This window comes from Copidosoma floridanum, unplaced genomic scaffold (genome assembly GCF_036245765.1).
Source record: "Copidosoma floridanum isolate Cflo_tuat_1 unplaced genomic scaffold, Cflo_Japanese_pri ptg000030l, whole genome shotgun sequence".
NCBI lineage: Eukaryota > Metazoa > Arthropoda > Insecta > Hymenoptera > Encyrtidae > Copidosoma > Copidosoma floridanum.
In genome coordinates, this window is record NW_028321907.1 from 17,052,594 (window position 1) to 17,075,855 (window position 23,262).

The following is a 23,262-nucleotide window of genomic DNA, read 5'->3' on the forward strand; positions in this document are numbered from 1 at the left end:
CGTAGCGCCATCGGGAAAGGAGACACATCCGGCAAAAAGTTGACGAAGAACAAGAGGATGCGGTATATAGTATGTACACGCTGGATCTCGCGCGCTCCATATCTCCACGGCGACATCGGCAGCTGTTCATCTCGGAAGAGGCTCCTGCGCGTTGGACGCCGCGAAAAAGAAATAAAGACACTTGCGAAAGAAGAAATTAGGGTCACGCGGAAGAGAGTTATACACTTCATGCAGATGCATATACGTACACGCGCGTACGATGGCTTTTTCAACGTATACATATATATCACGAAGTGCACATGAGTGACGTAATTGATTGCCGATCGGAGCTGTGTGTATATCGATCGGTTTGACGGAGTCGATGACAGTGATCGTTTACCGATTATGGCGCTTTGTTTCATGAGTCTTACGCGCGATGCATTTTGCTTGCGGGCCGATGAGAGAGGCAGCCGATTTTAACGAGCTCTTGAAGCGAACTGAGCAAGTTATTGTAGTATATAGGTATTATGGTTTTTTTTTTTTCACCAAGTTGTTAATTTTACTTACTCGTGTGAATGTAGTACTTGACTGAATCATTTTTTCACTCCCTTCCCCCACGATTTTGTACCAATATTTAAGCTTTTCTCCCTCTGCAAACGCTCACCCGATCAAAGAAAAAGCGTACGCGTCGTAATATGTGCCTTCCCGGACCAACCGATTATCTCTATTTTTTTTTCAAAATTGAGTTGAGACCGAAAAGCATATCCTTGTTTGGTGTACTTAACGTCCAAACAAATTTTTCAAATAATTCGAGTTAGTAATTTTCCGTAATCGGCACTATACCTAATCTATTAGCTGCCATTTTCCCGGCCCAATCGTAAGTATAGGCATATAACATATATATCCTCGTGGTTGAGTTTGAAAAATCGAAAAAGTTCTATGTTCCCGAGTTAACTGAATAACCATACAAAATCGACTCGTAGCAAGGAAGACGATTGCATTTTTTGATCACCCACGTAAAATTATAAAGTCTTGTCTAAGTACCTAATAACTTTAGGCACAGCAAGAAACGCGCAGTTTACGCGCTGTCAAAAACTAGCTTTTTAATCTTTAAAGCCGTTTTTCTCGAAAATCACAATAATGAAGGTGATCGGCTCGTCCGGGAAGCCACAGATGTATACGAGAAAGATCGGGTCCAAAGACGGTGGTCCGTTATTAGTTTTTACATCCGGTGCCAAGCGGAAGAAGAAGACGGAGATGACGAGGAAAGCGCCGAAAAAGGAAGAAGAAGAGATCGTTGGGCTTTTCTAGGCGACCTCCCCCCGCCACTTCTCGCGAGGACCGCATGACTTGTTCTTCATTCTCGTGGCGAAGAACCGCGGAATAAACGATCGGCCACTCGCGAGTCTAGCGTACCATCGCCCCCTCGCAGTCTGTCGCGAAGTGCCTTTGAACTATCAGTGGTTCGGGTCCAGGGGACAACACTTGTCCACCCACTTTGCTTGTGGCCGCGCTTTCTTTAAATTTCTTTCTTTTTTAATTTTATTTCATATCGTATCGCCTGTTTTGTTCCTTCAAATTAACAAGGTCACCCTCCTCTTTTGGAAAAATTGCAAATCGCGACAATTCGTTCGCAGTCCCCTGATCCCTGCACTTTTTCGGTGTAAGGGGGGAAAAAAAAAGTAAGAATCATCGACGAGTAAGAGACTCAGCCGATGCTGAATACCAAGATAACCGAATAAGCGATGAGGGGTGGTTGGCTACTGCTACTGTTCGCGGTGGCGGTGGCAGCTCTCGAGGACGATCAGGGGCCAAAGAGGCCGAAAGTGAAAAGGCAACGCGGGAGGCGTCCGAGTAGTGGCGGCGATGGCAACGGGGAGTACGAGTACGAGGAGTACGAGAATTACGAGTACGAGGAGAACGAGACCGCGAGGGGTAGGTTTGTTCTTGCGAGCACGACTCGCTCCCTCACCTATATATTTTTATTTATTTTAATGGCACGAAAGCTTTTTTTTTCGTGTATTCAAAGCATTATCGTTGTCGTATGAAAATCACTGCTCCTCCGAGCAATTTGTCCGTGTACTGTGTATACGTATACACTAGTGTCATCAATTTATCGTAGCAATACGTAATCCATCATCGTTGGCTCGCCTATATGGATATGTCACGACGGTGACATATAAGCATATATATATTCCGCGAAACAAATATCACGCGGGCGACGCAACGCGCTTTAATTTGCTACTGTCAATCTTCTGGCCAATGCGCGCGAAATTCGGTCATCCCGGTGTTTGGATGCACATAATATATATATATATATATATGAGGAATTCTCCTTTCATTTTTAACTTTTCAGGGTACCCAAAAGTGCCACATTCAAATTTTAAGCTACACCTCTTTAATGATTTTTTTTTATTGGTGGTAACCTATAAAGTAAAAAAATTCCAAGAATACGCAATTCAGGTCTTTGCACATTTTTTCAGCGTTAAATGTATAATAATATCAATTTTCATTAAAACAATAGACGTATTTTCACCTTTCGAACTAATCATCGTATAAATGTCCGTACAAAAAAAAGGCTAAACATCTTTCCCATAATTTTCAAGCTAGCTCTTTTTAATGGTGCAGTTTTCATTTTGTTAATATCCTGTTTGTAACAATATTTTTGCAGAATAAAACTAAAAAACACCAACTTTCCTATTTTTTTCTGATTTTCGGCATTTCTCGAATACCCTATATTATTTCCCAATAGTAAAATGTGTAAATAGGGTCTTAGAAGTAGATTTCGATTAGAAATTTCAAGAAAAATAAAAGTACGGGAGCTCCTCAAGTAAATAGGATGTATTAGCTATCGATAGGATGTAAATATTACAATGCATTTACAATGAAATTATTAGCTAAAGAACTTATTTTTTCAATATCTTGATTATTTATTTCAAGTATATTGTTTTCATTTTCATTTATTGTTGAAAATTGTTTCTATTTAACCAGTGCAACTTTTCACTGTTCAAAACAGTACTTTAATTTTGAATCCAAAACACATGAGAATTTTTTATTTCTTAACATATTTTTTCTTACAATAAAATTTGGCTACAATAAAAATATATAGATATCCATAAAAGTAAAGATAAATCGAAAAACTTATTAATAAAATTATCGTACGATACGGGTAATTTGTATGGGATGGAAAAAAAGCCAAGTTTATTTATGTACAAAATACAAAATGTAATTTTATTTGACAATTAAATTAAGTGAATAATTTTCGTTGAATGTCATTTGTACTTACAAAATTTAACGACGTAAAAGATATACCTAATATGTACAAATACATGTATAAATTAACTGTACACTAATTAGAAATTCTGTTGACTATGATACAATCTACTTGTAAACTAAATAACACTTAAAGATTTCAATGCTATGATACAAGTTGTATATTTTTTTTATATAAACGCTGTACACTCTAAATATTAACAATGAACTTAAAATTAAAATCACATGAAAAAGCTAGTTTACTTTAACACATTCGTCACTCAATAAAGCTTAATAAAAAATGTCTGACTATATACATCCCTCGGTCAAAGAAGCAGGTAAAAAAGCAAAGAAAGTCCACAAAAACACGTCGATTATCTTTTATAGTTTTTTACATTAATACCTTCCTTGGCCTGAGAGTTTGTTCGTTCGATTACAGGCACTCGATAGTAACTATATTCAATAGCCTGATTATTGGCTAAAAGTACACTTTTTATCATAACTATTCTTGCACTCGTAACTGTTTCTCTTTCTTTATTTCAACTCAATTCATAACTGTTTAGTCCCATGAATAAGAGCACAAGAAAAGAAAAAAACGTTCTGATACGTTTCTCTGGGTGCAGCCGCATCCGAAACCAGACGTAACTTTCTTCGTCAACGACGGATCTCAAGTGCCTAGTTGCGATAGGGTTTGAGATGGCAGCAGTGGCCGGTTCGCGCCTACCCTAGAAGTTAGGATTGACGGGCTTCGAGTGCCGGCGTCGCGGAGGCAAAGGTGGCGGCGTCTCCGGCCACGTTTGCTTGTGCTCGTCATCCTCATTGTTACCGATTATGCAACTGCCACTACTACTGTTATCGCTGCCGATATCTTTTTTGCCAAAGTCGTGCAGTCTGGCGTCCTGCTGTGCCGACTTATTGTAGTCTACTATGATGTCCGTGAATTTTATGATTCTCCACCGGTACAGGACCTCTTCCTTGGGGTTCTCAGCGTTTTCTTTTACGGCCTCTTGAAGCTTGACAGCCGAGTCCGCGGAATCCATCGGCGATTCAGGGACAAAGATCTCACAGTCCGACAGCGTCAGCCCAGAATCCGTGGACAAGGACAAGCAATCTTTGCGTGGAGGTTCTGTCAAACAGAGATTGTCCAGGGAAATTCCATCAGCTACTATAAAACGAGAGAAAAAACGTTGAAACCAGTTTTTATAGTGTAAAGTCTTTGGCGGGTCTCAAGAAAAGTTTGGTGCTTACAGTGTAGGCTGTCGGTGCTGTCTTTGGCTCCGCTGTCGCTTGGCTTGGCGCCGAAAAGCAGGTCGACCCCTTCACCGAACAGGACCTCGCAGTGCTGGATAAGCATCTCCACGAGGGCAGGAATCGCCTGGCTCTGGTTGACCGAGGGACTCTCGGACCAGAGCAGACTTGGCCCACAGCACACGCCAAGGTTACTCGCGCACATGAGGTTGTGCTTCGAGCGCCGGGCTATGTGGTGCAGCACATGGATCAGGTGCGACAGCAGCGTATAGTTTGCCCTCGGCAGACGGTCCAAAATGCTACAAACCAAACGAACGATAAATGAATGGAAAATCGTATATAATACGGTAGCTCCATTGAAGTAAAAATATTAGGGGTCGTACCTTTTGATCGTCGTGAGTGGGTCCGGAGACTCGAGGCTGGCCATCCACAGGGAGAAGAGGTGAGAGGTGAGGAGGGGGTCGGGCAGGGATCTCAAGAAGTCCTTGAGTAGGGCAGCCACTGCGAGTACGGACGCGTCCTCGAGGCAGCTAGTGTCGCCCGAGGACTCGATCTGCTTCTTGAGCTCCCGGACCACCCTCAAATTGGCGGATTTGCGAAAGATGCCTTGGGTGGAGGGACCCTTGGCGAGGAGCTGCTGCAGCATGACGAGGACCGGCTTGGGCAGGCCGTTCTCGTCGAGCCGTGCCAGATTGACACCAAAGACGCGGGGGCTAGAGGAGGCGGATTTTCGCAGGAGACCCCATGTCCGGGATTTGTGCGACTTTCCATCACTATTAACTGACGCCAAATTTCGCGCGTCGGTTCCCATGTACTTTTCGTACTCGGCAAGCCTCTGAATCTGGAAGGAAAAACGGTTGAGGTTTTGGTTAGTCGTTACTTTTTGATTATGAGACAGGGGAACAATTTTATTTCTATAAGAAAATTAAAATCTGCTAATCGGTACTTGTGTCGGAGAAACATAATTAATTTTATTTTTTTTTTTTGCACGGATAATCGCGAACGTGGGACAAAAATTTTGTATGGCGAACACTAACAAAAATCGTTTTCCAAGGAGGTACAATTCATAGACAGACATGTGTGCATATACCTGAGAAAGAAAAAGGGTCTTTCCCGGCGCCCTCAAAACTGGTATCACCGAAATTACAAATGTAAGATGCGTCACGCACACGAGCAGGGAAATTCGACTTTCTCGATTTTCTTCTCTTTACTTCAAGTACATTATCTTTTTTTTTCAATGAGACAATCGCATATGCACCGAAACCAATGAATAGTTTGTACGCTCGAGAAAAATAGCAATGCTACATAAACATGGGAAAGATTTACGCTTTAACCAGTGTAAGTGTACAGCGAAGAACAAAAAAAGCGCGCAGGAAAAACGGATAATACAAAATAGCAGTTGCGCCCGAAAACACCGATGTCCCGAAAATCGGACTCAACATGACATTAGAGGTACCAAAACTAGCACTGAGACGCACCCCAACCCCGATTTTCAAATTCAAAAGTGGGCAGCAATGATATTTTAATGCCCGATTATTCACTTTAAACAAATCTACTCATTCAACTGATATGAGAATGCGCGCAAGGGAAATATGTTTTATGTAAGTTTAATCAAAACTTACCTCACTACTCGGCTGGTGATCATTTGATTCGTGTCGAAGAGACCGGAAAGACGCTCTAGTCTTTCTGCACCAGTTCAAAAAGGTCCTCTTCATTTTTCACATTGACGTACACTCCGATTTCACTAGTTGCACTCTTCGGTTCACAATGCGAGCAGTTACCACTAGTAGACACTAGAACACTCCGGGAGAGAATAACTGAGGACTGAGGGACGGTAGTCCCATTGCATTCCCGAATATCCCCACACTGTGCAGTGATGAGTTTACGCCCTTTCACTATTGGCCCGAGCGCAATTAGTCTGCAATAGGAAGGGTCAGTACTATCAGTAGTGGGATTATTTGGGTGGGGACATGTACATGACTACATGACTAATTGTGTTCGAACACATCTCAAGACATTGGAGTTGTTTCTTAGGGAAAAATTATTAAAGAGAAAATACATGGGAACAAGAACGAGAAAAATAAATCGAGTATGAAAGCTTTTCAAGTAAATAGTACGTATGAGCTCTGCCGAAATATTTATTACAAATTATGGCAAAAAATTGAATTTCTTCAAAAATTCGTACTAATTTTCATCATACGAGAGAGTATGATAAGAAATGAAAGATTTGCATTTTATTTGTGTAAAATTATTTTATTAAGACTTATTTTATAACAATATTATGATTAATCCATAGAGCAATTGTTAGCTGAAGTAGTTATGTTTTTGAGATCTTGATTATTTATTTAAGTACATTTTTTTCATTTTAATTTATTGTTAAAAATTATTTCTATTTGACCAGTGCAAATTTTTACTGTCCTAAACACTATTTTAATTTCGAATTCAAAACACATGCAAAACTTTTATTTCTTAACATATTTTTTGTAGAAATTAAATTATTTGCCACGAAAAAATTATTATCATAAGTTTTACTTGCAAAAACCATATCAAATACTTAACCACGCTACAATACATGCATAAATTAACGCGAAGTACTCAAAGCTCAGGGTACATCCAGTGCATTTGACTTTTTTTTATTTCTGTTTTAATGCGTTTTTTTATGGTTGCTTTATTACTCGATTACAGCGCGTTTCTCTGATTCGCGGTGCTTAGCTATGGTTTGCCAGTAATTTTCAGTACTGGGAAGTAATAGAATTTTTGTTCGATGCCATTTATTTACAATTTCAATCTTGCATATGAATAAATACATTAATGCTATGTAAAATTAATTTATTGTTCATTTATTTTTGTAGTTTCTAGTGCACTCGCACGTAAGCTTACCTTTTCTCGTATTTTTTTTTTATTACTATGCTATCGTCCACAATGCTGTTTTCATATGGTTACAGTCTTTTTTCTCTCTTGCTCTTTACTCTGCTACTGAGTTGTATTGCTTGCACCACACTCAGTTAGGGTTAGATTTTTTTCTGCGAGAAAAGTACACAACTGTGATCTTCGGTATCCCATTTTATTTTTAGCCTTACATTTTTGCCGCCCGTTTTTTTTTCAAAACTAAACTATTAACCTTAGACGGAGTTTAAAGAATGGCGTTATTGTTTCCTAGTTCTCCATGCGTCCAAACTGTTTTGAGTTAACGACTATAATTACAATGGTATATTCTTAATTTTACACTAAGTAGTGTACTAGCTGGGGTTGAGAGTTATCATTGCTATTTTTGTTTATTATTTTTTTTTTTAATTTTAATTATAGAAACAACGATGAAAGAGTCGCAAGCCACCGTGACTTCCACCAGCAACCCTTCGTTCTATGATGGATACGGTAAGCCAATCATTATATCAAGTCCATAAATATAAAGTCGGGGGGTCGGGTAAGGTTCCCTGACCTGTTTAATTAGAATAGACCCAGCATAGTTTTTTTTTATGCATTAGGGCCTGCGGAACACAACTTTTCATGTTGGGTCGCTGTCCAAAAGTTCAATTTTTTGTTAATTGACAAATTTTACTTACAAGTAACAAATGTTGTTTTTTTTTTGTTCGTAAAAAAATTTTCTTTTCTGATTTTTTGGTCGCATTTGAAGCAAAAAGTTGTGGATGAAGTATATTCGTAAAATTTATACTTTTCTGGCAAAAACTCACAAAGTTTTGAAAAATATGTTCTTTACGGTTTTCGACATCTTTTGGTGTTTTTTTTTTAAATCTAGTAATCTAATTTATAACGTAATACGTTTTTTTGTTTAAAATGAGTGAAAGAATCGGGTGAAAACTTTTGTTTGTCGAAAAAACCAATATTTAAAATTAACTGACAAAACTCGTCGAGTATCAAAAAATTGACCATTCGGACAGTGACCCACCATTAAAAATCGTGCTCTTAATACATTAAAAAAAAAAAAAAATCGGTGAGTCCATCCTATTCAAACAGATCACAGGACCCTATAAACATGTAGACCTCATACGATTGGAGAAAAAACTGCGGATGCAAGTAAACACCTCCTGTAAAAGCAGTTCCAGGCCAAACTCACAGCTCGACGGAAACGACGATAAACTATTCCAGCTCGTCAACGCCGAGACACCCGTCCTCGAGTCCAAGGCCCAGCGCAGCGCGAGCAAGCATAAATTACCCCTCGCAGGACAATCTAGGCGCCCCTTGCGAAGTTGATGGAACAAACCGCCGATCCGGCGAGTACTGGCGTCCCTCGAACTGCACCATTTGCCGATGCCTCCGCGGACAAATCGATTGCGCCCGTATACCCTCCTGTAACGCGAGTGAGAGTTGCTTTTTTTCTTTAGCGTTTTTGTACCTTTTCTCCACGATATGAATTTCAAAACTTTTAATCGTAGCCACACCAGCGCCCGATAGATACGATGATAGATACAACAGCAGCACGCAGAGGACTGTAAGTGTCAATTACTATTGCGATGAAGAAAATAAGTGTAGCGACAAACTCTATATAATATATAATATGTATTCTGTTAAGGAATCGGTCGAGATGGATTTTGGCGAGAGTCAACCGGTCAAGCCTCTCAACGGCTCCTCCAATGCGGAAGTAACAGCTTTTACTTATACCGATTTAAGTCGTAAAATAAAGTTTTTTTTTTTTTTAATTTTGTCATTGAAATTCATCGCTTTCCGTCTACAGGGTTCGAGTCCAGCTCGTACAGTGCCAGATGTGAGTATGGATGAATTTGTAATTGATCAACTGCAACCACGTAAATCTGATTTAAATCTGAAAAAAGAGCGTAATTTAATCCCAGGTGTCCCAGTACTACCATCAACTGGGAATGGCGCAGGCTAGCTCGGACAAGGGGCCCAGTCCAATGATGTACCCGGAAGCTTACGTCCAAGTCGGACCTCGAGGACCTGCTGGTTATTAACGACGACTTTTATTGTCGTTTTGTGATCGCCGTAACTTTTGGTTTGTTATTGCAGGTCCTCCCGGTCCACCTGGTCCAATGGGTTTCACGGGGCCAAGGGGTGAAGCTGGGGAACCAGGACCTCCTGGTGTCGCGGGAGCACTTGGTCCTCGCGGACTGCCGGGTTTACCTGGAAACGATGTAAGTTGTCGATATTCCGTCGTCGTCTCGCATTTGAACACAGTATTGTGAATATAATTACAGGGCATTCCCGGTGAAGATGGTGAAACAGGTACGCCTGGTTCTCATGGGCCTCCCGGTCCTCGCGGACCTCCAGGTATGAATATATTTGATGATTATAAAAAGTAATCATATCATGACTGTAATAAAAAAAAGATCGATACTTTTACAAAAACTAGCACTGCATCGAGTTTTTATTTATTTTAATTTTAAAATATCTTTGAAGCAAGAAATAAAAACTTTATCTTTAATACATATAGGGAAATAATAGTTTGTCATGGTTGAAAATGAAGAATTTATATATATATCTTGCAAAACAAATTACTCCAATATGTGTCAAAGATAATAGGTATATACTTTTAATAAATTGCTTAGTCGATTAATTACCACCGTAAAATAAATGTTGTTCTCAAAATACCAAATTTCTCGAATACTAACACAAACAAAAATTATTTTAAAGAATAAAAACAACTGATAACAAGAATTATAAAAGCCCGTATTTGAGACAAGTTATAAAATTTAATAAGTGATGTTATTTTTTATTAAGAGTTATTATTTTTTTATTTTTTCATTGTATATGTTTTTCGTCATTCTAGAAACATAGAGAGAAATAGTCAATGTAAAGAACTTTTATTGTTAATTATTAAAAAAATTGAAAATAATCTTATTTTGAAGGCTCTTGTTGTACTAACGATCTCGCGAAAAAAAAAAATAATAACTAATAAGAAGTATTAAGAAGTTCTAATAACAACTTGAGACAGATAACTGTAAATAATAAGTTTTATTAGCTGTCTCAAATCTAGACTTTATAAACTGTTATTATTTTTTTTTATTTTTAACTTACTGTATAAAATAGTTATTACCATGCAATGAATGGAATAAAATTATTTTTACTTGGGAAGCTTTAAAGGATTAAGATACATGTGAAATGTATTACAATTTTTCCAGTTTGTCATTGGGACAGTTTGTTTTTTCTTTTCTTTAATAATATTAGTTAAAGTCTATATTATGTAGATCAACGGTTTGTATTAACAAGTAAAAATATTTTTTCGTCATAAACATTTATGATGTTCGCCTTCAGGTTTGCCGGGATTGCCTGGAGCTAAAGGTCACAAAGGTCTACCAGGTACGGATGGACTTAAGGGTGAACAGGGAAATACTGGTGAAAAAGGAGCTCTCGGTCCTCCTGGTGCACAGGGGCCCTTGGGGCCAATTGTACGTAGTGTTATTGCATCAAAAATTTTATTTCACTTAAAATACGTCATTTGTTAGGAAAAACAATAGTACCATGCAATGCAAAATTAAATATCATTAACTTTTCAATCCATGGTCAAATTTGGCGTTTCACATGAGTTTTGTTACTCAATTTTGTTGACCAAACAGTATACAATTAAAGCCGATAAAAAAAAAAAATATTCAACTATTTTACCATTGTTAAATAGTAAATCAACAATAACTTTGGAATCAATACAACAATATAATATGCTAGAGTTCAAAGGAGTTACATTATATAGATCGAAATCAGTAAAAATTTCAGAATAAAAGTACTTCAATGTAATACCAATTAAAAAATTATGTCACATTTTTCAACTGACTCTACAATAGATAATAAATAGAAAAATTACAAAAAATTGCATGTACATATTTTAGGGCCCTTTAGGACCTCGTGGTGAGAGAGGAAGAGATGGTGCGCCTGGACAACCAGGCAGTAGAGGCTTTGATGGATCACCTGGAGCAGTTGGACCACCTGTAATAAAGAAAAAATAAATCTTTTAAATTATTATCCTTTAAAACGAGTCATTATGAGTATAGTTTTTTTTCCTAACTCCCTAATTTGTTTAGGGAACCATCGGGAAACCTGGTCCTCCTGGTTTTCCAGGAATCCGAGGGATGAAAGGTGATCAAGGTATGCAGGGCCCCAAGGGTAATCAAGGCTTGCAAGGTCTGAGAGGAGACGTTGGTCGCACTGGAGCCCCTGGAGAAGCTGGACCTCCAGGGGTACCTGGCAAGGAGGGTCCTCGTGGTGAAAAGGGAGCTGCTGGCTTGAATGGTTTGGTAAGTCTGAACATATTACAGCACGAAAAAATACTCGTTTTGAGATACAAATACAGACAGTGGTTCAATTTTACGGTAAATGGTGTAAAAAACCAGGATTTTTCATTGGGATGACAAGAAACGAAAGTCATCAATCGTCATAAAAAAAACTCGAAGTAAGTATTTTTAACTCGGAAGATATTAAAAAAAAAAAGTCTAGGATCGTAACCAAAGATCATAAAGCTTGTATGAATCGTGCTACCGTAGCTGGAAAAAAAATGATTTTGAAAATTTTCAATGCGAAACAACTGTTAGCTTTTATTTCTTTTTATCCTAGACAAAAACTCTGTTGTTTTTTGAAACTATTTGTTGTGCAACAAAACTACTGTCTGTGTTTATTTCCCGGAGTCATACTAATGTGCTTAGACTAGGTTGGACAGCCTGGATTCCCTGGTATTAGAGGACTACCTGGAACACCCGGTAGTCAGGGGCTACCTGGAATAGAGGGTTTACCCGTGAGTAATTTTTCGAACAATTGTATTTCACAAAAAAAAATTAATTGATTTTTTTTTTTTTTCTTCATTTTGTCCGAGAGACAGCAGCATCATATACAATGACTATTTAACACTTACTAAAGCGTATTTATAATAGGGAGTACCCGGAGAAAAGGGAGCTCGAGGAGACGTGGGGCTAAAGGGCGAGCCAGGTTTTCCGGGTCCACGCGGACAGCCTGGGGCGACGGGAAGTGAGGGTAAAAAAGGAAAAAGAGGTCCAAGCGGTCCCGTGGGTGCAGCTGGGCCTCCCGGGGAACGCGGTGCTGTCGGACTTAGGGGATCGCCCGGTGCGGATGGGGCGATTGGGCCGAAGGGTAAGTTATCGGCATGACAATAATTATATAGTCAAAGTACGCGTGCAATTTCAGTTGAAAGGGTTTCGTAATTTTAATTATTATTTGTAGGCCAACCGGGTGAACGGGGGCCTGTAGGGCCGATTGGACCGAAAGGTGCAGTAGGCGACGTTGGCCGAGCAGGGCCAATAGGACCACAGGTAAATATTAGACTTTTATTGCAAAAAAATTTTTTTTAACAAGGTTTATACTGCTGGGTAAAGTTGTGTGCGTTACAAATTAATAATCTCAACTTGATAAGATGGTTCGTTCGAGATTGTAAATATTTATATCAATCTCATGTTTTGAAATATTTTAAAGGGTTTGCGAGGTTTGCCGGGAAAGCCTGGAAATCCCGGAAAATCAGGGAATAATGGAGATAGAGGAGCTGCGGGGATTGACGGGAAACCTGGAGACCAGGGTATTCAAGGGCCTCCCGGGCTTGCTGGACCAGTTGGTCCTCCCGGCGAAAAAGGATTTCCTGTGAGATGAATCATTAGTTTTTTTTTTTTTTTTTTTTTTTTTTTTTTTCAGACACGACTGCTATTTATATATTCATCATAGCAAAAAAAATAATCCTAACTGATACAATAAAATTTTTTACTATTTATTGTAGGGAGAGCCTGGGGAGGATGGAGAGCAGGGACCTCCCGGTCCACCAGGACTCGATGGTCAGCCTGTAAGATTTAAAAAAAATTTATAGTAATCATAAAAAACTTAACAATACTTTCAATGCAGTCTGTGAGTTGTTATATTTTAAAGGTACTAAAATAGCATCTAGTTATTGTATGGTTACCTTCTCAAAATTAGAAGCAAAAAGGTGCCTTACTACAAATACTTGTAAGAACACCTTTAGAAAAAGAAAATTTTTTTTCCGACCTCGGGCGTTTTTGTGGGTCGAGTGTGCCCTGGGTAGGAAAAATAGAATTCGCCGCATAAATGTCATCGCTCCGCAGCTACCTTACGTGGGCCGCAAAATAGCCCCAGAGGCGATGGCACTTATACGATGAAAACCACTATTTTTTAAAATTTCGTTTACAAAATAAGATATTTAATACGAAGCTGACTCGCAAACACAAAATTAACAAGTTTTGTCAAGTCTGTGGCTTCATTTAGTTTGTAAAAAATTCCATGACATTTATCACAAATTTTACTGAATTAACGATTTTCATAATTTTTTTTATGATGATTTATTTTGAAAATGTTGTTATATTATCACTTTATTATGTATGATTGGATTATTTTATTGCCAATCATAAATGAAACATTTAAAAAGAACTTTACATCTTAAAAAAAAAAAAAAAAGAATTAATTTTGCATTAATAAAGAAGAATTTAATTTTAAAACTATTATAAATTGTGAGTTAAAACCGAGATGGTTTAATTAACCGAACGGTTAAAAAAATTCTCCTGATATTTGCTAGAATAAAAAAAAAAAATTATTGTATTGCAGAATCCAATCATAAATAACGTTTTGTAATGATAAATCATATATTATCACAATAGTTTTTTAAATTTTGTTTTCAAAAATCATTTAAATTCAATTAAATATGGGATGCTTGAAAAAATTGAGCTACCTGGTGACATTGAGCGGTGCTCTAATGTCCCGACCTAAATATTAATCAACCATAAAAACAGGGTGCGCGTGGCAAACCGGGTCTTCCTGGGCCAGATGGTGTGAAAGGTGAACGAGGCCTCGAAGGTATGCCTGGACCCAAAGGTCATAGAGGCCTCAATGGCCTCCAAGGGGTGCCAGGTCCACCTGGTATTGGTGAAAAAGGAGAACAAGGTCCCGTTGGTTTACCAGGGAAGGATGGCGATGCGGGCTTGCGTGGACCCCCTGGCCGTGACGGCAACCCGGGACCTCCAGGCCACAGTGGAAATCCAGGACCTCGAGGTTGTAAAATTCACGTTTTTATGATTCATATGAAATGTTTGCCGAAATGCGATCCCATACTAACCACAAAGGGTCAATGGAGTTAAACTTTTTTTAAATTAATTCATCTTATTATTAAAATTAAGAAACAAAACTACAATTTAAGTAATTTGACGTATTTATTCACGAAACATTACGGTATACAAAACATGTAAGGATGGGGAGTAAAAATTTTAATTTTTCAACTTACCCATCCCTTACAAGGTCCACCTGGAGAAGACGGAAGACATGGTCCACCAGGGCCCTCGGGACCTCCCGGACCACCTGGGCCTCCGGGAGAAATTGCGTATGGCTACGACACGGCTTCGCTCGCTGCGTTGTTTGGTAAGCACTCACATTGAAATTACTAAATTGTCTTATCTTTTTTGAATTACAAGGGGGATTTTTTTTTTTTAAATCGACTACAGCTCAAGGACAGAGCAAAGGACCGGATTCGACGTCCCAAACTATCGAGCCTCCCAGGATGTTTGGTCCGTTTAACGACGAGGAGCGAAAGGAAATTTTGACCAAGTTTTACGATCAGGTAAAGAGCAACTTGGAAAGCATTGTCCGGCCCGATGGAAGCAAAGAGTTACCTGCGAGGACGTGTGCCGACCTCTTTGCCGCTTTCCCCGAAAAACCTACGGGTTAGAAGAATTTCTAATTCACGAAAATCTACTTTGAAAAAATGCTGTAATCATCAAAATGCAAATACCCACACAGGAGAGTATTGGATTGATCCGAACGACGGTGATCCTCGAGATGCGATACTAGTACGTTGTGACGCCGAAACGCGCTCGTCATGTATTTTAGCTAGTCCCTCGCGAACAGTGGAAATCAGTCACGAGGGCAGTGAATCCGAAATTTGGCTCAATGAAATCAACAGCGCGTCAAAGGTATAAATCGATAATTTTACCGATCACCATTGGCGGTTTGTACTTCGAATTTTTTTTTTTCAAATTTTTTTCCATACAGATAAATTACAAGGCGGACAGCAATCAAATTGGTTTTCTGCAATTACTTTCTAAAGAAGCGGAACAAAAGATCACTTACAATTGTAAGAACAGCGTCGCTTATTTCGACATTGAGCGTAAGACTTACAGAAAAGGATTGAAGCTGCTCGCGTGGAACGATGTTGAATTACTGCCAAGGGGAAGTCAGCGATTGCGCTACGAGGCAAATTTAGATGAGTGCAAGGTATTTTATACATTTATTTGTTCATTCCTTTGTTTCTGTGTAGAATTGAAAAAAAATTTTTAATTTTATCACCTTTAGACACGAGGGGACCATTGGAAAAAGACTACCATCACATACAAGACTGATAAACCGTCGAGACTGCCAATAGTTGACGTTGCCATGCGTGATATCGGAAAACCTGAGCAGAGTTTCTGGATAGAGATTGGATCAGTCTGTTTCCGGTGATCTTATGCACATGATAAACCGCAATTCCAGAGAATATTCTACGGTCTTTCATCTTGTATGTCAGAAGATTTTACCAAAAATTTTATATTTTTTTTTGCAATCTAAAAATGAAAGTTACCAATATTTTTTAAGAACTGTTCACAACTAATACAAATGAAAAACACTTAATTTGCTTATTTTATTAAATTTACACTATAAATACTAATAAAATAACTAGGGAGAGCCAACGTTGAGAGAAGAAAATAATGTAAAAATTTTTGTATATTCATTTGGTATTGTAAAATCATACACATCATCAATCAAATTTAGCTAATAAATAAAACGAAATTTTCATAAATGGATATCAATTAATTTTTAGATCATGACGTAGGTAGTAATAAAGTGATCTACAATAATTATTTTTGAGTCACCACTAATGAAAGCATTTCTATTGATCTGTATTTTCTGTTGGCAAAAGAATAGTAGTAAAACGACAGACTATACACCATTTGATTCGATTATTATCTTTGATCCAGTGATTAGAGCGAAGAAACGTTATTTTAACTGATATTATGAAGAAATCATAAAATAGTTCCTAAATTATTTACATTTTATAAAAATACGTTAGACATTAATTTATTAGAACTATGATTCAAGTGCGAGAATTCTAACATTTTTTGGCAAGTGTTTTATGAATAGTAGCATATCATACATTTTAAAGTGTTGAACAACAAATAAAATGTGTAACGAAATGTGTGCCAAAGTGGACTTTTTCAAGACATGCCTACACAAATAACAAAATATTTTTCCAACATTTTTTACCCTTTAGCCTTCGTAAAAGTCGTAGGATTTTTCACAAATACATTCGTATACTTACATAAAAAAACCTCATCATTTAAATAATCAATGTTCAATCTAATAAACACATTTATGAAGTATTAGAAACGTAAAATATGTAAGCAATTATATTTAACTATGTTTATTTTAATTTCAAAGTAAACCAATGGCCTTTACGCTCAATCTGTGACGCAAGAGATGTAGAAAATACTGCCTATATATTAACATTAAAGCGATTATTATCTATTGTACTCTGTGGTATAAAAAGTAAAAAAAAGTTACACGCAACTACAAACAAGGTTTACTTTTTTTCTTAGAATGATTTGAAATGCAATAGGATACTTTTATAATTTATAAGGACTATATTTATTGAGCAAATAAAACAATATACATTCATGACAAAAAATTTACTTAAAACATTTTCTTCATTAATATATTACTATTGGTCTTTATAAATGTGTTATCGCACAAAGTTTAACACTCCACGATCTCATTTAGACCCGTGTTTAAGTTTGACGACGAAAGTCCGAATTTCCATAGGTTTCAGTAGTACCACGATAGAATTACTGGAGGCCTGCACTTTGTCCGAGTCCAAATTTCCAGTTTCAACGTTATCGTCCGTCCCCGACGTCCACTTCAATCGCTGCTCGTCTTTCAAAAACTGATTCGCACCAAGAGTCGTTTCTCGCACCCAATCCACGGAAAAACTAGCGAACAGCTCCTATTATCGGCAAAAACAATCCACAACTCAAGAATGTATCAATGGAACCAATTGTGATCAATAAGAAACAAAATAGGTATTACTTTCAAATCGACTTGGGCAACTGTCGAGTACAAGGAAGTTTCGCCTTTCTCAAATATGTGCTCAAGTCGTAGTAGAACTTCCCCATCCTTCCAAGGCTCGAGAGTCAGAATACGAACGTTTCTAGGCAGTGAAATCGTTAAACCGTCGCCCTGACGGATCAAGGAAAATTTTGAATTTATTTAGTTATTTTAAAACTCGAGTGATACCTGATACGATAAATTTGAAAATGGTAACTCGAGTGGCAGTGCTATCAAGTATTTATTAAATATAAATAACTTTCGACGTTTCGACCCATACACTTATATATAGATAACGAGGCCCTCATCAGGTAAAAAACTTAATCGCCACACTAGTGACTAAGTGTAGCACGAAATATGGTAAGGTAGCGAATACATTGTGACGAACGTCGAAAGTTATTTGTATTAATATAAACTTGATAGCACTACCACCCGAGTTATTATTTTCAAATTTAAATTATTCAAAAATATATGCTGAATCACAGAAGGGAGTGACAAAATGTACAACCTTCATTTTGTAAAGTTGATTCCAGTCTTGAAAAGAACTTGTCGTGGGGGTGAAAAAGAGCCAAGATCCAAGGGACAGTTCAATCGCTTTCTCTTTTTCTTGCAAAATGAGCTCGTCCTTGTCCATCAAACTGCCGGCCAGCAAGTAATGTTTACCTCTGACCACAAGGCCCGTTCCGTACGCCATTTCGTTCAATATTTGATTGAGGCGGTTCATCTTGTCGTGATTGGTTAATCTTCTGTGAAGCTGAAACACATTTTAGCGAAATTCAACGCGTCAGTTTTACCATTTGGGGTGACTTTTTCGTTACCATCAACTGAATTTGTCCTCGTAACAAGCTCGAGCCACCCTGTGGCCTGTCGGTCAACACACTCACACGTAACAACTTCCTCTTGTCCTCGATGGCGATTTTCGTTGGGATCGGGTAATAGTTACCAGAAACTCGTTCCTCCAGCCAAACGTTTATGTGAGGGCGCTTGTTGAGCTTACGCTGAATCATCTCCCTACCATTGCTGTCCGTGTAAAATGTCCTTCTGTTCACCAAGTTGGTAAAGTAATTGCTGACCACTTCCTTGCCGCCTATCATCTTCGACAAGCTGTACAAAATAATTTTATAATACGTATAGAGAAAGAATTGTTTTTTTCTTCTTTTTACAAGTAACAATTAATATATGAAATTACTCGATGGGCACAGGTCCGATCAGCCAATGAAATTCCACTTGACTTTTTCCCTTGTAAATTCTAACTACTTGGCTCACCCATTCATTGACTACTTGATGAATTTCCTCGACCAAAGGTCCTGCCGGCATTTAATTTTTGAAAATGGTACAATCGAGACTTAATGGCATATTAGCAGTGTCCCATATGACATACCTTTGAAGATTTGCGTGGAGTTGGTAACATTTAAAATATGGGTGATGCTGCTCTTTGGTCTAAAAACATACAGCCCCGACGATCTGTTGGCGACCAATGCGTTGTTGCCTTCCGCAGCATCGTAATAATGAAACGATTGTCTGATTTTCAGGCCCCTTGCCCCGTGAGTCATATTTATCAATATTCTACCTTTCGCGTTGGCACTTATGTTAAATAACTTAAATACAACGTTTATTGTTTATGGCATTGCAAAATGATATTGGAAAAAGTAATGGTCAACTTTTTACCTCGGAGCCTATAAATTGGGAGCCATTAGCCGGTTTTGGGTCGTTTGGCACGAAATTGGGATCGGACTTTTTTTGGTAAACGTAAAAAGATTGGAAACCAAGCGGGAAAATATTTTCAGCTAGGAAAACCAACTCCATTGTTGCACTGCTGACTCGACCGGGGATCGCTTGTACCTCGTCTGGAATTGGCACCATTTGAGTAACCATATCGTTTCCTACAATTAAAAAAAAAAAAATCCCATCAATCGATTAATAATTGGGTACATTTATGTGTTTCAAAGGTGGCTTGGACTATTTCCACTGGATTAATCATAATAGCTGAAATTTTCTAACTATGTAAATAAGGTATGCCTCATTCATTTACGATAAAAAAATACTAGGGTCAACCACTTTATTTTTAAGAAAATCACTATTGAAAACTCACCAATTTAACAGACAGTCTTACAGAATTTGTTATTAAAATGACGCTAACTCCAAAAGTAAATGACAAACCTCTGAAAATAAAAACCGTATTTGTGCCTTTTTTTTATTAGTAATCTCTTAGAACTGTGAAAATTATACGTAAACCACATAGATTTTCAGAAAATTCAGAAAAAAGTGATTTATCGTCTTCTGCGCATGCGATGATTAAAATGGTGAGTTTTTACTATTTATTTTATTGATATTTTATAACTTTTTAGGCCATTAAAACTCTCGAAATTGAACGTGTGATTCATACATTCAATAATCATGACAATGGACAAAGAACATTTTTCGTAATCAATAAAACCTCAAAGGGCCCCTCACTGGGTACGGCACCAAACGTTCAAGCCACCTTTATTATTGACGCACCAGTAAAGTCTTTGACCCCGTACACCAAATTCTGAACCGGCACTCTGATGAACTGCTGGACCATTTGACTGGTCGGATTGTACACAGTGACAACGAATTTTCGGTGATTGGAGGAATAATCACAGGCGCTAATGTTGAGAAGCAGACACGAGTGGAATTCCGGCGCATTTGAAATTTTTTCTTTCAATGCCCAATTGCTGAGAACAAAAAACATATATATTTTTCAAATAGTTGATATTTTCAAAGTGCATGATTATTATCACTTTAGAGCTTCAGAGGCAACGTGCTCTCCTTTGGAAATACTGCGATGTAACAGTTTGGCATAGTCAAACGCAACATTCTGCATTGCAGTGCCCGTAATGGCGTCATGATGCTGCATCACCCCCATTGCCTCTCGGAAAAGTTGCAGCTCTTCGGTATCGGGCAGATTCGCCAAGACAGATAATTGCTTCGTCACCTGGAATGACAAAAAAAAAGATAAGCCAAGTTTTTTTTTTTTTTGCAAAGTTGAAATGCGAAATTCATTAAAGCCCCGACTTGCAAAAAGTTATTGCCGAGTCTTTCGAAGTACTTCAGTGCCGGTCTGGACGTATAAAAACCAGTCCAAAATGAATGTTGGTCGAAAGAGTAGGGGAACATGTCGCCGATTTTAACGGGCCATCTGAAATCGTGCTTGTGCAGTGCCCGCAAGTAGCACGACGGAGTTGAGTAAAACACCTCATAGTTGTCTCCTTCCTTACTGTTTATGTACCTAAGTAATCACGCAAATTTGTTTTAATTGTATACTTCGGCATGTTGTTTTAGAAAAAAAATTTGAAACCAACTTGATGAGTTTGTCTATGTTGGCGAACCACAGCTCAGCGTTTGAGTAATGATGTGTCCCTCCCATTGTAATGATTATATTATTGGTCTGGTACATCATAGCTTGTTTCGATGCAAAATGTAGTAGTTTCTCTGCCTTTAGACAAATAAATATCTTGTACAAAAATATATTGTTCCAAAGTGATGTCATGAAAAATTTTCGCTTACTCTGTCATGTACGTTGTAATTTACGTTGTTTGGGTCATCGATGATGGGCACGCGATTGCCACAGAAAGTATCAAAACAGAAACCAGGTGGGGTGAAAAAACGGTAGTACAAAATCATCGTAAATAGATTGGCAGATTTACCTACAATTAATTTTTATTCTCATCAATTCTGGTTTTTCATTGAAATAAAAATTTTTTCATTTCCATACTTATGTTGAAAAAAATTATCTCCTTTGATTTTAGATTTTTTTATATATACATGAAAACCCGTATAAAAAAAAATCTTCCTTTCAAAAGTATTTATGTTGCACTCTACGTGGAAAAAAAAATACAGTCTTATAATCTTTTAAAGACAATACAAAGGACTTTTATGTATAGAAAATTACGTCGTCCTTTCAATTCTAAAATCAGAAAAAAAAAGAGTTTTCGACGGAGGTATGCTAAACATTGCAAACAGCCGTACAAGAAAAAAGTACGACTTCACTTTTCCGGTGCAAGTAGCCGGAAGTGAAAATTGTACTTTCCCTCTGGAATTGAAAGTAAACCACATACCTAGACTATCACTGCCTTTCCAGATGAATTCGGCAGTTTTATTCCACAAGCGGGCCCACTTGTACACGTAATCGATTCGACCAACGAACATTCCGTCAAAACCCATTTGAGCGAAAATGGAAGCTTGTTCGCGAGAATGTCCGAAAGGGTCAACTTGCCATCCGACTCGAGGTCGCCCACAAGAACCAAAGGAGTCATTTATTCGCCTTTAAAGGTAAATTAGTTTTTATTAATCGCAATAATAAATCATTCAATCCAATTGTAAGTATACCTGAAGCCCCAAGTGTATTGATCAATCAGTGATTGGTAATTTGTGGTAGCCTCGTCGTTCATACTCCAACCACCACCAACTATTTCAAATCGTCCTTCGTTGACCAACATTTTTAACTTTTCTCTCATAGTGTCGTTTCGATTTTTCCACCACTTCCATAGCATTGCCATTTCGGCAAACGCGAATCTAATTACAAATCGATTTGTCATCATCCCCAAGCGATAATTAACAATAAAAGTTCTTTACATTTACTATTATTTTCTATGTTTCTACAATAACATCGGCGTTAAAAAACAACATATGTAATAATAACAACTGATAATAAAAAATTATGTAACTTATGACATTTTTTTACTTGTCTCAAATAAGGACTTTACAATTCTCATTATCGGTTGTTATTTTTCGCTGAGATCGTCAGTATGGTGTAATGGTATACATATTAGTTGTAAAAATATTGATTTGAAAATACCTTCTTTCTGGATTTTTTAGGAGCGATTCAATGACATTGTCGATTACGTATTGCACCCCTGAAATTAAAATTATTCTTTTTTTACTCGCTAGCAAAAGGGAGGAGTACTTCACGCTTAGTATGAGGTAAAGACATGTTTTTTATAAAATATGCCACTTGTGATATTACATTTAATTTTCCTTCCTGTATAGATGAGTAATCAATAACATTTACATAGTATGAGAAATTTTTATTTATATCTTACATTTGTTGTATATTACATCGTAGGTTAAGTACAACCAGCCCACTTCAGCGTGAGAATGAGACACTAAATGTATATTTAGTTTATTTGGGTGAGTTTTCGGGCAAGCCTTAAATGAAAACAAAACTAATTAACAATTTCGTAAGTAATTACATGAGAATACTGACTTCATATCCACATTTAAGTTTCTGCGATTTTTCGTTGGGTATTGTTGTCCAAATTACTAATCCGATGATTATAACCGTGACAATCGCTCCGATGCCAATAAGCAATTGTATTTTGCTTCTACTAAAAACGAAGAACTCCATCTTTCTTAAAACTAAGGTAAAAATACTCTATGCATTGGAATAATGATACAAATACCTGTTCCTGTGTTCATAACTAACTTATATAATGCATCCAACATTTTTGTGTAAGGCATCATGTATTTCATGTCAAATACTTATCACGTCCACCAAACTACAACACCTTACGTGTACTATCTTTATCAGTTAATTATTTTAATTTCAGACAGAGTTCAAGCCTTGATAAGTTTCCTGCTTGAAATCTGGATGCATCTAAACAGGAACTAAACAATATGTACGTTGTATAGGTAGCGTCACCTTTTGAAAATCATATTTTTGAAATTCATGTCGAAATTATTAATAACAACCTAAAAACTTGCAGTCATCGATTATCTCGA

At 37.6% G+C, this 23,262-nt stretch overlaps 2 protein-coding genes across 2 annotated transcripts; one reads left to right on the plus strand and one right to left on the minus strand.

The window, feature by feature from the left end:
* The first annotated feature begins 1,724 nt into the window (after positions 1–1,724).
* On the plus strand, positions 1,725–15,882 carry LOC106645447 (uncharacterized). The gene is made up of 23 exons (XM_089596853.1): positions 1,725–1,914; positions 7,786–7,854; positions 8,544–8,798; positions 8,874–8,929; positions 9,011–9,079; positions 9,173–9,202; positions 9,288–9,399; positions 9,463–9,587; positions 9,651–9,723; positions 10,708–10,841; positions 11,277–11,375; positions 11,469–11,681; positions 12,092–12,175; positions 12,312–12,528; positions 12,619–12,707; positions 12,868–13,029; positions 13,163–13,225; positions 14,184–14,442; positions 14,686–14,805; positions 14,889–15,107; positions 15,184–15,356; positions 15,436–15,657; positions 15,736–15,882. The coding sequence occupies exons 1-23, from the start codon at positions 1,725–1,727 to the stop codon at positions 15,880–15,882; spliced, it is 3,180 nt and encodes a 1,059-aa protein (XP_089452979.1).
* A 1,306-nt stretch (positions 15,883–17,188) lies between these two features.
* LOC111643536 (lysosomal alpha-mannosidase-like) lies at positions 17,189–22,888 on the minus strand. The gene is made up of 17 exons (XM_089596854.1): positions 22,748–22,888; positions 22,584–22,689; positions 22,340–22,427; positions 21,871–22,056; positions 21,600–21,805; positions 21,049–21,188; positions 20,844–20,977; positions 20,557–20,770; positions 20,283–20,476; positions 20,020–20,216; positions 19,189–19,403; positions 18,902–19,118; positions 18,710–18,827; positions 18,339–18,624; positions 18,029–18,274; positions 17,503–17,652; positions 17,189–17,419 (listed from the first exon to the last, which is right to left on the minus strand). The coding sequence occupies exons 1-17, from the start codon at positions 22,886–22,888 to the stop codon at positions 17,189–17,191; spliced, it is 3,069 nt and encodes a 1,022-aa protein (XP_089452980.1).
* Positions 22,889–23,262: the final 374 nt, after the last annotated feature.